At 42.5% G+C, this 14,562-nt stretch overlaps 1 protein-coding gene across 5 annotated transcripts in view; it reads right to left on the reverse strand.

The window, feature by feature from the left end:
• Positions 1-630: 630 nt before the first annotated feature.
• The window catches only part of PACS2 (phosphofurin acidic cluster sorting protein 2), a 1,098,307-nt gene continuing 1,084,375 nt past the window's right edge, over positions 631-14,562 (reverse strand). For all 5 annotated transcript variants that reach the window (XM_089657830.1, XM_089657827.1, XM_089657828.1 and 2 more), the window contains one exon: positions 631-2,642. In XM_089657830.1, the coding sequence (XP_089513956.1) occupies positions 2,524-2,642 (119 nt within the window). In that variant the 3' untranslated portion in view covers positions 631-2,523. The remainder of the gene's footprint in view (positions 2,643-14,562) is intronic.

The following is a 14,562-nucleotide window of genomic DNA, read 5'->3' on the forward strand; positions in this document are numbered from 1 at the left end:
ATATTTATATGCTATACTATACCATTGGAGTGTTTCTCTGTGTTTGTGTTTTACATGATATACCTCGAGACAGTGGAGTTTCATACTTATACAATTTATAAGCATCGTTTATGATTGGGAAGATTATCCCAGGAAGCCTGTTTGCCAACCACGAGAGTGGAAGGCAATTATCTGTGGTGAGTGCACATCCATGTGGGAGATTTTGTGAAGCACTCGGTTACCAGTAAACAGCACATGGTGAATTTAAAGTAAAAGAGTTCATTTTCATGGACTTTGGATTACTATATATTGTATATTATTTTGTGCACACATTAATTCACAGATGCTAAATTTGTTTGCTTGTTCACATTCATTTTGTGGTATCCACTATATCACTTTATTATTAATTTAGCGCCACTATAACACAATATATGTATTATGTTTTTATCATAAGTAATGACAAATTTATCGCCCAATAGCAGAAATGTAAAAATTGCTCTGGTCCATAGGGGATTAACAGGTGTGAGGAGCGAAATGGTTAGTATGCATAGTATAGACACAGGTTCATTTTAAACAGTGACTTGTGTCACGTAGACACAAGTACAAAAACAGATAGATATAATTTTGCCAATAAAGACACAAAGCCAAAGATAAAGTGCTAACAATAACTACTGTCAGTCATTTTATTCAATGGGGAGTAAATCTGGATAAACAAAGGATATTATAAACATTTTTTCCTGGAAAAAAAACTGAAAAAGCATTTTCTCCATTATACAGTAAGTAATCTCCCTTGCATTTTCATCACTATATAAAGGCATGTTCTTGCTGAATGATATTTTGGCCACTTGATAATATTGTTGATATTACAGAGTGTCATAATTTTAAGACACTTCCTGACAGTAACCTAGTAGAGGCCCCTGTCATTAAAGATTTTTTGGCGATGGTATGATAAACACTGTCTAATGACTCCCACATTAGTTTTTTTTTTCTACTGCACAATATTGTGCTGTAACATCATTGCCTCTTAAAAGGCAAGTGCAAGGCAAGTGCGCTCTATTGATGTGTTGTAGTTGATTATATACAGTTTACAAGCTCTTATGGTATCAAGCTGCTACTACCTTTGGGACAGGTGTAGCCCAGATCCTGAGGAATGAGACTGGAGAAGGACATCTCATCCTTCACCTAGACAGGAACCTACATCTCAGTAAGTTAACATATGACACCCCTGAACAGAAGTGTCTTGTGATCAGGTGAGCTCCATGGAAAATGAATCATTAAGAGCTGCTGTTGGTTATTTTTCTGGACATGACAAATCAAACAGACATGTTTTCAGTTATCATCCAAATCCATATTACGGCTTATCCCATTACCAAATATCCAATATGGCTAATGTTAGTAAAACATCAGTCGCTGCTAAAGTAAACTAAACAGTGCAGCAAATGTTCAAACTTTGTGGCAAACTATTTGATGGAATTCCAATTCACCTAGTGTAATAAGTACAGCTCAGAAACTGCTTGCAGTGCTTTCAGCAATCATAAGTTTAGTGATACAAGCATTTGCAAATCAATGTGGAGAAGTTCAGAAAACATATGCAAATTAGAAAGTTCCAGTAGTCAGAATATGATCTTTTTCTATATAAAACCAACAGTAAAGGCAAATTCCAGGGGTTACACATTTGTTTCCTTTAATATCGAGAAGCTTAGTAGCTCTGTTTAGATATCCTAGAGTGCAACCACTATGTAAAAAAGGAAAAAGTGAACTCTAGTTTATTAGAATACATTAAACCACAGATTCAGTGAAGTCAGATCAACACAAGTCCTATACCTAGGTGTGCAAATGAGGAACACAATTTGAGTGGCTTTATCAAACAACTCCATTAAAAATAATTTCTTAGTAAATCTCATAATGTTAGGAGCCCTCAGTTTGTTAAATATAACAAGTATAAATTATTCCTAATTATTGTGCCAATCCCATTTGGAAAATGACAAGGCTCGAAATTCACTAAGGTGGCAAAGCACCTTAGCAGCAGCAAAGATAAAGCTGCAGCTGCTCCAAAGAATTAGGAGTAGTTGTGAGGAACATTATTTCCCTTCACAATGTAACAAAGAGACAAAACGATCCATCCTGGTAGAAAGTTTCAACAAAGTGCAAAGTACTGGTTTAATTCAGTCACCGACCCAACCTAAAATTCCAACACACACACTGAAATCACCAACCTAACCCAATATTTACCTACATGTAACACGTTAGCAGTGCATCTTTTTACCCGGTTAATGGAGTACCAAAATGAGTAAGCAATATGTTTAAGACTTTTCAGAGATGTCCTCCCTGGGTTGTAAAATTAAAAAATACTAAATTTTAACTTCAAGCTTAACTTTAAATATTCTGAGCAATAATAAAAACAATAGTAAAAAAAATAAAGCAAAGGAAAGGAGCTGGATGGGTCTCAGTTTGAGATAGTAGTTGGCACTAGTTAGTGTTGGGTATCCAAACATCCAGTCTTGAGAAGGAGGGCAGCAGTGACAAGAACCCTGTGATAGAAGACTAGAAGTTGGATTTTGAATGTCCAAATATACAGATGGGGAAGTGCTTGACATGAGACGACCACTGTGCAGCAAGCTGGAAAAACTTAACATCATTCCATTCCACGCCATCGATTATAACTAAAAGAAAGAGGTAAATGTTAAGTCAATGCACAAATACAGAGATAACAACAGTAATCATATGATCCCATGTATATTTTATATATTGTGAAAGTATACTACAAATGTAATTTTTTTCTGTCTTACTGGCTCTAAAGCAGTGTTTCTCAACTCCAGTCCTCATGGACCCCCAACAGGTCATGTTTTCAGGATTTCCCTCAGATGAAACAGCTGTGGTAATTACTAAGGCAGTGAAACTGATCAAATCACCTGTGCAAAATAATGGAAATCCTGAAAACATAACCTGTTGGGGGTCCATGAGGACTGGAGTTGAGAAACACTGCTCTAAAGAGACACCCTAACACACAGGATATTGCCAGAATAGTCTTGAGTCCTGGGAAATGTTCCTAATGATGACAAAGATGGAATAAAAAACCCAACAAAAGGTTCTAACTCTTCCACAGTTGACTAAAAATATGATTTTTTTTGTGCCCATCTTAAATTTGCATTCATTGGAGGATACAGCTCTGTTTTAGTTCATCACCATACAAAATTCAGAGACTAAAGGAGTTTCCCACTCAAGTAGTTAATAATTGAGGACCAAGCACTGTAGCCATTATGTTATCAAGAGACTGTTCAAACACCATAAAAGGCTAACCACCAAGTTTTTAAACCAGAATTGGGAAATTATGCACCTCGAGTCAAGGTGTTGTCTCAAGAGGTTTGTGAGGTAGGGTAGTTCCAACTGAGCACCTCCTCACTAAGAGATTTCTATCTAAGTGGGAAAAACATCATGGCCTGCTGGTCATGCAGTTGATTGTAGAAGAAGAAAAAATACAGCTGGCAAACCTTCAGGCACTGATTGAAGAGAGCACCAAGAAATTGCAGTCTTATAAGGACAACCCTGATTTTTTAAAATATAATGACCTTCTTAAAAAGAATGCTGAGAAGACAAAAACCTGTGCTCTACAAAAAAACAAAGTTTAAATGTGATTTTGAGGTTTGGCAGAAGGGTGAGAGCTTTGATTTCACAACCATATGTGGTAGAAGTAGTTCTCATTTGCAAAGGAGCTCCAAGGGTTTAACCTCCTCTGAAAGTGACAAGGAACCTGTTGTAAGTCTGCAAGTTTTTTTTTTTAGCAGAAGCTGTGGGGAATGGGGGGATACCACCTAGAAAATAGGAACCGGCAAGCATGGGAGAAAAGGAAAAGACAAAGAACACAAAGCTTTAGGAATACAGAGCAAAGAAGCAACAAAAAAGACAAAGAACCTTCAGGAGAACAGAACAGTGGCCAACAAGGAGCCAAAAAAAGTAGAATCGGCAGATAGGTTCTGACTTAAACCTGGGAAGTAATTTGCATTATATGACGGTTATTAACCTCTCTAATTTTGAGTTAAAGGAAAGGCATATACAATTCTTACAGAAAGAACGCTCATTATTCCCCATAGATGAGTTTGAAATATTTAAAGGGTAACTCCACTTTTGTGTTGCAATTGCATATACTATATTATTTTTTTTTTTTTTTTTTTTTTTAACAAGTCATATTGTAACTGAATATTATTAAAAATTACCTTTCCTTTTCAACCTGCATCACTGTAATTTTTTGTAAAATCAAAAGTATATATCCCAGCGCCAAAAAAAGAAAAAACTATATGATTATGCAGCTGTGTACCAGTGAAAAAACACCAATAATAAGCAACACAAAAACAGCGCAAAATCTAAAATTAAAATAACACAAATAAACACTAAATTTACAACAAGCGTCCGTGAAAAAAAAAAATATATAAGTCCTTATTCCCATCAAAACCAATAAAAAAATCAATCAAAAATCTTCCAAATGTGCTTCCACCTATCCACCATGTGAGAAATAATGTTGACCGCACTCACCAGATGGAGGTGAGTAGTGAGCCTTATAGGATATAAGGTATCCTATAACCCCTCCAAAGGAACTCAAATCTCCTTCTTCACCCTGCTATGGTATAGCAATCGTCTCCACTCTATTTCTCCATGGATTCCTCAATGGTGTGCAGAGAAAAAAACTACATAGTGTAATACTGCCACTCCATATAAAATATAAAGATAGAATAAGACCACTCACATGTTTAAATAAAATTAAAAGCCTTGTTTAATAGCCTCAATGGCTTCAAGATAACAAATTTTTAGAATGTAGATATAGGGATCTCACGCTTCTATAGTCACTGCAGAGGATGAACAGCTAAAAATTTGTATTAATGTGCATAAAGAAGCCAAGGAAAGATGGAAAAATCTCCAAAAGGCATCAAATTACAGATTAGACATTCTTATAATATGTCAACAAAAGTTAGATTTTATTTCCATCATTTACACTTTCAAAATAACAGAAAACAAAAAAATGGCGTCTGCAAAAGTTTGGGCACCCTGCAGAGTTAATATCTTGTACTGCCCCCTTTGGCAAGTATCACAGCTTGTAAACGCTTTTTGTAGCCATCCAAGAGTCTTTCAATTCTTGTTTGAGGTATCTTTGCCCATTCTTCCTTACAAAAGTCTTCCAGTTCTTTGAGATTTCTGGGCTGTCCGTCATGCACTGCTCTTTTAGGGTCTATCCATAGATTTTCAATTATGTTGAGGTCAGGAGATTGTGAAGGCCATGGCAAAACCTTCAGTTTACGCCTCTTGATGTAATCCCCCGTGGATTTCGAGGTGTGTTTAGGATCATTATCCATTTGTAGAAGCCATCCTCTCTTTAACTTGAGCTTTTTCACAGATGGCATCAAGTTACCATCCAAAATTTGCTGAAATTTTATTGAATCCATTTTTCCTTCTACACGTGAGATGTTCCCTGTGCCACTGGCTGCAACACAACCCCAAAGCATGATTGATCCAACCCCATGCTTAACAGTTGAACAGAGGTTCTTTTTATTAAATTCTGTGCCCTTCTCCAAACGTACCTTTGCTCATTCCGGCCAAAAAGTTCAATTTGAACCTCATCGGTCCACAGAACTTGCTTCCAAAATGCATCAGCCTTGTCTATATGTTAATTTGCAAAGTTCAAACGATGATTTTTGTGGTTAGGACGTAGAAGAGGTTTTCTTCTGATGACTCTTCCATGAAGACCATATTTGTACAAGTATCTCTTTATAGTGGAATAGTGTACCACAACTCCAGTGTCTGCCAGATCTTTCTGGAGGGATCGTGCAGTCAAGCGTGGGTTTTGAATTGTTTTTCTCACAATCCTGCAAGCTGTTCTGTCTGATATTTTTCTTGGTCTTCCAGATCTTGCTTTAACTTCCACTGTTCCTGATGACTGACATTCCGAACAGAGGATATTGACATCTGAAAACGCTTTGCTATCTTCTTATAGCCTTCTCCAGCTTTGTGAGCGTCAACTATTTTCAGTTTCAGTTTTCTAGACAACCGCTTAGAAGAACCCATGGTGCTGATTGTTGGGGCAAAGTCAGATGAGTCTGGGCATTTAAAACCTTTGAGATTGACATAACCTGGTCTTCCCAGATGATGACTGAGAACAATCCACGACACTTCACTGGTTATGGCCCCAAAAATTTAGGTGCGAGTTTCCTTGAAGGGCATGCCAACTTAAGGTTTGCCGTGGATAGCCACACTTGATAGCCCATCTGAAGACTCAATCCCCCCTTCTCTTCCTGCCAAATGTCTTTGTATTATTAGCCTGTGCTTTAGCCACCACTTCTTGTAACAATTTATTGTTATGGTTGAGAAAGTCCACCATGCTCTGAACAGCAGGAACTGTTGGTTTTGGAATAAAGTCAGGCAGAAAGGAAGGATGAAAGCCGAAATTGGCAAAGAATGGGGATTGTCCTGTGGCTGAATGGCTGGCATTATTATAAGCAAATTCGGCCAATGGCAATAATGATACCCAGTCGTCCAGGACAAAGGATGTAAAATATCGAACGTATTGTTCAAGTGTCTGAGTAGTCCTTTTGTTTGCCTGTTAGTTTGGGGGTGGCAAGCTGAAGACAAGGACAATTCAATATTCAACACTTGACATAATGCTCTCCAAAAGCGAGCAGTGAATTGGACTCCTCGATCAGAAACAATGTTCTGCAGAGACCCCATGCAGCCTCCCAATTTCCTTAACAAACACCCAGGCTGTTTCCATGGCAGAAGGTGTATTCCTTAGAGGCAAAAAATGGGCCATTTTAGACAATTGGTCTATCACCACAAAAATTGCTTTACATCCTTCAGAAGGTGGAAGTTCTACTATAAAATTCATAGATATCATTCCCCATGGCCTATCAGGAACTAGCAAGGGTTTGAGTAGACCCCAAGCACTGCTTCTTGCAGTCTTACTCTGGTCACAGATAGTACATGAGTTTATGTATTTTCTACAGAATTCCTCCAGAACTGGCCACCAGAATGTACATCATACCAAATCAAGTCTTGTGGACACCAAAGTGGCTTGCCAGGTGTGATCATGAAACAGCCTCAGAACAGACACTCGGTTACTTTCTGTCACAAAGATTTTGTCCTTCAACCACAGCAACACTTCGTTAGGAACCAGTGTAATTGCAGAGGCTTGTTTAATTTGTGACAGAAGGTCAGTTTGTAATAACAAAAAGTTACCTGCAGGCAGGATGGTGTCTGGCACAGGAGGTTCTCTGGGGTCATCATACATACGAGACAGAGCAACCGGTTTGGTATTCTTTGATCCAGGTCGGTAAGTAATATAGAAAGGGAACCTCGAGAAAAACAGTGCCCATCGAGCTTGTCGTGGCTTCAGACGCTTAGCAGATCTTAAATACTCAAGATTCTTATGATCGGTATAGATCAATATAGGGTATTCCGCTCCTTCCAACAGGTACCTTCATTCTTCCAAGGTGGCTTTGATGGCAAGCAGTTCTCTATCTCCCATGTTAGAGATCACCAGGCCCAAGAATTGGATGCATTTCTGCTCGAACTCGCACTTCTCGAGTTTGGTGTAAAAGTCCATGTTGGCAGAGACGGCATACAGTTGCAAGAAAAAGTATGTGAACCCCTTGGGAGGGAGCATCATGGTTTGTGGCTGCTTTGCTGCCTCAGGGCCTGGACAGATTGTTGTCATTGATGGGAAAATGAATTCCAGATTTTATCAAGACATTTTGCAGGAAAACCTACGACCATCTGTCCGCCAACTGAAGCTCCGCAGAGGATGGGTGATGCAACAGGACAATGACCCAAACCATACAAGTAATTCAACAAAACAATGGCTGCAACAGCACAGAATATGCCTTCTGGAGTGGCCCAGGCCTGATCTGCAACTACAGGAAACGTTTGGTTGAGGTTATTGCTGCCAAAGGAGGGTCAACCAGTTATTAAGTCCAAAGGTTCACATACTTTTTCCTCCCTGCACTGTGAACGTTTACATGTTATGTGCAATTAAACCATGGCAACAGCTAATGTTTGTGTAGTATTATGTTCAGCAGACTGTGTTCTTCTATTGTTGTGACTTAGATGACGTTCAGAGCACATTTTATGCCCAATTCATGCAAAACTCCACGTAATCCCAAGGGGTTCACATACTTTTTCTTGCAACTGTAGAATACTCTTCACGTGCCTTCAGCGTAAGTCAAGGGACACAGAGAAAATTAGGATATAGTCTAAATATACAATTGCAAAAATGTACAGAAAGTCTCTGAATATATCATTAATAAAATGTTGGAAGGTGGTAGGAGCATTGCAGAGACCGAAGAACATAACCAGATATTCAAAGTGGCCGAATTTGGTATGAAAAGCCATCTTCCACTCATCTATTTCACATATGTGGACCAGGTTATAGGCCCTTCATAAATCCAGCTTGGTATAGATAGTTGCTGACCGCAATCTTTGGAACAGTTTGGGTACAAGAGGAAGGGCATAACGGTTCATCACTGTAATTTTATTGAGTTCCTGATAGTCCACACATGGCCGTAAAGAGTGGTCCTTTTTCTCGACAAAGAGAGGTGGAAGGACGGATGAAACCCTTTTTAAGTTTTCATCAACATACTCTTTTAGAGCTTCCTGTTCCCATTCTGAAAGTGGGAATATTCGCCCGAAAGGAATCTCGGCTTCCAGATGCAGTTCAATCAGGCAATCATATGGCCAATGAGGGGGTAGGGTATCAGCCCCCCCCCCCTTCTGCTGAAGATATCAAGACATCCATGATAAGATTAAGGCACTTTTTGACAGATTTCAAGATCAGAGTCCATACAGAGTAGGGTCACAGCAGAATTGGGTGATTCTGGCAAGCAATGTTCTCAACAATAGGTGGATTGGAAATTGACTTCTCCAGTAATCCAATCAATTCGAGGGTTGTGGGCCTGAAGCCAAGGTAGGCCCAAAATGTCAGGGAACAGCAGAGATGTGATTGTGTCAACACTTAAAAGTTCTTTATGTTTGGAAGGGGTAACAGGCAATGGTGGTGTTTCCTGGGTTACCAACCCCGATTTGATACATGAGCCATCTGCCAGGTAAACTGAAAGTCCTTGGGTCTTTTCTCGTAAGGGTACTGTACAGTATATGCTGCTGGGCTGTGAAAGTCAAGTCAATAAAGCAGCTGCATGCCCCAGAGTCAATAATGGCGTTGACCGAGATTGCTCCTTCCGGCAGCTGGAATGAGAGTGGAAGGGCTAGGTGAGTGGTACTAGCAGATAGTGATGACAGGTTAGCAGGAGAAATAGACACACATCTTTATGGGGCATGTGCGCACATAATGACCAGCTTCTCTGCAGTATAGGCAAAGGCTGTTCTGCCGACGACACTGGCATTCCTCAGATCACAAGGACGGACGCATAGGTTCAAGCTGCACGAGTTCTGGAGTGCCAGATGCTGGAGGCACAGGATTGGCAGGAATTTACCAACAGACATGGAATGAGCGGATGAAGGCTGCTGAGTAGTTCTGTGACTGCTGAGTAGTTCTTTCCAGCCTGCGTTCATTCAGCCGTCGGTCTATCTGAAGTCAGTGGGCCCAGGACCGTGGGCTCACCTTGAAGTAATGAGATGATGAACCTGACCTTGGTGGATTCCAAAGAGAAAGTTTGTGGTTGTAGAGAGAAGTATAATTGACATGCGTTTTGGAAAGCTTGGAATTTGCTTTGAGCGCCCGAAAATCTTTTTGGTGTAGGGACTCTGGGTTCAGGTGTTAGCATCACCCTGTGGTGGGTGCAGGAGCAGGTACTGTAGGAGCTGTAACAGATGAGGAAGTGGATGTTACAGGACTGGCAGATGTAGCAAGAGATTGTACCCACTCTTTCAACTGGACATACTGCTCTTGAAGAGACTTAACAGCTTGAGTCAGGGCAGTGAGATGCCGGGTTGGTAACAGATAAGCAGATCAGCCATAAACAGCAGGCAGAAGAATGGTTGGGTCAGAAGCCAATGTCAGTGATGGTGGGAGCAGATCAAGTAGGGACAAAAGGCAGAGGCGAAGTCCAAGAAGCAAGCTGGGGTAAAACACAGGTATCACTCACAGGAACAGGCACGGGAATACAGGGGTGAGCTGCAGATCAGACAGCATAGGCTAATAGTGTTGCTAGGTTTAAATAGTCTGGCGACATCAGCAACGGGCAGCAGCGTGTGCACATGCGCGAGCGCGAATGCACAGCAGAACTGGCCCTCGCACATGTGCACCTGCGCCACTGTGCAAGCCCAGAGGCCTCAGCTGCATCTTCCGGACAATGGTCAGCTGTGCACAGTAACCAATCAGCTTCTATCTTTAATTTTCAAAGCTTAACTGAACAAGCTGAAGATAGATTGCGATGATTGGTTTACATGCACAGCTGCTACAGATTCTGGCTGCTCCAATTTTGATTAATTCTCCCCAATGTTGTCAGTTCGAAGACTCTAAATGCAGAAGTATTGGCAACTAAGAATAACACTTTGAGAAAGTGTTAGCAGTAGGATCTGCCTAATACTCTAGACAGGTGGTTTAGCAATACTGACAATGCCAGGTTAAGGTCCCATGTCAACAATGATGTCCTGACACCCTATGTTGGAGAAAAGCCAGGATACAGGCAACAGAAAATGAACAAAGGTGAACCTCAAGGATTCAAACCATGTAAAATGTGTCTTCCAAGTACAACAATAAATCTTACATGACATGGCCTTGCTAGCCTTGAACATGGTATGATTGATGGCATCCAATACTCCTCCCAACAGATCCACTGCCAGAAAAATTAGACGCTTGTACTATGACCGCTAGGCCAATCCATAGCCAAGAGAATCACAGGAATTCCCTTTACTTCCATTTGGCGTGGTAGATGCTGCCAATGTTTTACCTGTGAGTGAGCATGTATAACATTTTAGCAATCCCACTGAGCCACCAATGTGTTCAACAAATCTGTTTAGGGGTTTCTGACCTTGTTACAAATCTGTCCACACTACAATTGAGGCACAACTCCAGACGATAGACTCTTCTTTTCCCATCACTAGCAGATTTGTTGAAAGATTTCTGGGTGAAAGGCCCATTCCTCATGATCCAAACTTTTTTGGCTGAGATCTTTCAGTTTCTACCCCTAGTATGTATACTGAGAACAGAGCCAACACATTACTTTCTGCCCAGTTCAGAATGTGAGACACGTTTGTGCTGCTGTCATGCTCCTTCCTAATGGTTAATATGTGCCACTGCTGTGGGGTTCCCTGACTACGCCTGAGCAGCATGTCCCGCCTCCATGTGTCCAGTGATGAACCTGAAGTTACAGTATATTGATGGGGAGCAGGGACACCAAAATCCATGAGTATATTGAAGACCCAGTAGTCTGTCTATTGTTACCATTTTCCAGAGCAGAGAAATAGGACTGGCTAGCAGCAGGGGAGAGTGAAGTCACCAAACTAAACATGACTTTAGGGGACTTATTAAAGATGACTTAATCAGGTGACTCCCTGTACATGGGAGACTTGTTCCACAGTGACAGGATCTCATGTTGCAATGTTCTTGTGTGGTGTGGCATCTATAGACTTGTTTCGAAGGTTGCCACCATGAGACCCAATACTTGCATGCAGTGGAAAATGGATGACAAGCTGAGAACATGCAATAGGTATAGCTGAAGCTGTAGCTTCCATAGTTTTTCTGATGGGGAACACACCTTGGCCTGGTTGGTATCCAAGATCAGGCTTAGATAGTCCAGGAAAAGTGACAGAATCAGCAAACACATTTAAAATCCAGCTAAACTCCTCCTGTGTCCAAATGGACTCCAGTTCCAGACAAGACTCTGCCCCAGTCCAGGTACTTCACATTTGTTATTCCTCAACCTCAATATGGGAAACACTGGAGCCAATGTTTTGGTAAACATCCAAGAGGCCGTGGCTGGGCGGAAGGTCAAGGCTGCAAACTGATATAATGCCCCCCCCCCTAATGCAGGGACACCACTACCAAAAAGATTGACTTTTTCTTGAATTTAAAGATCTTGACAAAAATGTTTCATGCATTTCTTGGAAACTGAAAAGACACTTGTGTAAAACCCCTGAACTATTTCTGCAGTTGAAATGTGAATCACGACTCCATGGGCCTGGAGTTCCTCAATGGCATGATGTTTTTTTGCTTTCCACTGGATCAGCTGTGAGTATAAGTTTGTGTAACAATCTTTACCCTACCTTGAATTGAACAGGTGGGGCAAAACTTGATGCAGAGTAGGACTTCTCTGTGGGCTTAACCACTTCAAGTCCAAACACTTCCACCCCCTTCCAGTCCAAGCCAATTATCAGCTTTCAGCACTGTCCCACTTTGAATGACAATTGTGTGGTCATGTAACACTGTACCCATATGAAGTTTTTATCATTTTTTTTCACACAAATAAAGCATTCTTTTGGTGGTATTTGATCACCACTGGGTTTTCTATTTTTTGCTATATGAATGAAATAATCCCGAAAATTTGAAAACAAACATTTTTTGCTTAGTTTTTTTTATACATTTTTGTAAATAAATAATCTTTCTTCATAAATGTAGGCAAAAATGTATTCTGCTACATTTTTGGTTAAAAAATAATGTTTATTATTACTATGGCATAGGGTGGTGATCAGGACGCTAGTATGGTATGGCAGTGATTAGAGATGAGCGAATTATTCAAAAATTCGATTCGGCTGATTCGCCGAATTCGCGGAATAAATTCGATTCGAGGCGAATATATTCGCTGCGAATTTAACTTATAAAAAGGGTGTTTCTAGGCTTCAGAGAGCCTTTATATTAGTGCAGAACACTGTACCTTTAATTTAAATGCCCTTGGAGTCTGCTGGGGAAGAGAACTAATACTGTCAGTCAGTATGACATGCAGATGAGTGCCGTCTATCTTATAATCACCGCACACTTCACTCATTTGGGCAGTCACGGGGCCAAAACCAGAGTGTGGAGCCACAGTGTGGCGGTGGAGGCAGCAGCAATGGGAGGCCATACAGCACCCTATGACAAAATGGAACCCACCAGCAGTGTGAGGAGACCTGAAAGTGGCACAATGCAGAGTGTGGCGATGGAGACAGCAGCAATGGGAGGCCGTACAGGGACCCATGACACACTCTGGACCTGGCAGCAGCATGAGGAGGCGGTACAGGGGCCCATGACAGATTACGGGCCTGGCAGCAGCAGTGGGCGGGCGGTGGATGCAGCAGTATTCGGAAGCCAAACACAGGCCTCGGTTAAAAAGCGGAAGCCGCCAGCAGCGTGAGCAGACGACAGAGGCACATGGCGCAGGGTGGAGGTGGAGGCAGCAGTATTCGGAAGCCATACACAGGCCTAGGTTAAAAAGCGGAAGCCGTCAGCAGCGTGAGCAGACGACAGAGACACATGGCGCAGGGTGGCGGTGGATGCAGCAGTATTCGGAAGCCAAACACAGGCCTCGGTTAAAAAGCGGAAGCCGCCAGCAGCGTGAGCAGACGACAGAGGCACATGGCGCAGGGTGGCGGTGGAGGCAGCAGCAATGGAAGGCAATACAGCACCCTATCACAAAATGGAACCCACCAACAGTGTAAGGAGACCTGAAAGTGGCACATGGCGCAGGGTGGCGGTGGAGGCAGCAGTATTCGGAAGACATACACAGGACTAGTTTAAAAAGCGGAAGCCGTCAGCAGCGTGAGCAGACGACAGAGGCACATGGCGCAGGGTGGCGGTGGAGGAAGCAGTATTCGGAAGCCATACACAGGCCTAGGTTAAAAAGCGGAAGCCGTCAGCAGCGTGAGCAGACGACAGAGACACATAGCGCAGGGTGGCGGTGGAGGCAGCAGTATTCGGAAGCCATACACAGGCCTAGGTTAAAAAGCGGAAGCCGTCAGCAGCGTGAGCAGACGACAGAGACACATGGCGCAGGGTGGCGGTGGAGGCAGCAGTATTCGGAAGCCATACACAGGCCTAGGTTAAAAAGCGGAAACCGTCAGCAGCGTGAGCAGACGACAGAGACACATGGCGCAGGGTGGCGGTGGAGGCAGCAGCAATGGAAGGCCATACAGCACCCTATCACAAAATGGAACCCACCAACAGTGTAAGGAGACCTGAAAGTGGCACATGGTGCAGGGTGCCGGTGGAGGCAGCAGTATTCGGAAGCCATACACAGGCCTAGGTTAAAAAGCGGAAGCCGTCAGCAGCGTGAGCAGACGACAGAGACACATGGTGCAGGGTGGCGGTGGATGCAGCAGTATTCGGAAGCCAAACACAGGCCTCGGTTAAAAAGCGGAAGCCGTCAGCAGCGTGAGCAGACGACAGAGGCACATGGCGCAGGGTGGCGGTGGAGGCAGCAGCAATGGAAGGCCATACAGCACCCTATCACAAAATGGAACCCACCAACAGTGTAAGGAGACCTGAAAGTGGCACATGGCGCAGGGTGGCGGTGGAGGCAGCAGTATTCGGAAGACATACACAGGACTAGGTTAAAAAGCGGAAGCCGTCAGCAGCGTGAGCAGACGACAGAGGCACATGGCGCAGGGTGGCGGTGGATGCAGCAGTATTCGGAAGCCAAACACAGGCCTCGTTTAAAAAGCGGAAGCCGT

The sequence above is a fragment of the Staurois parvus genome, unplaced genomic scaffold (genome assembly GCF_062004578.1).
Source record: "Staurois parvus isolate SC_StPar_1 unplaced genomic scaffold, SC_StPar_1.0 ptg001032l, whole genome shotgun sequence".
Taxonomy (NCBI): domain Eukaryota; kingdom Metazoa; phylum Chordata; class Amphibia; order Anura; family Ranidae; genus Staurois; species Staurois parvus.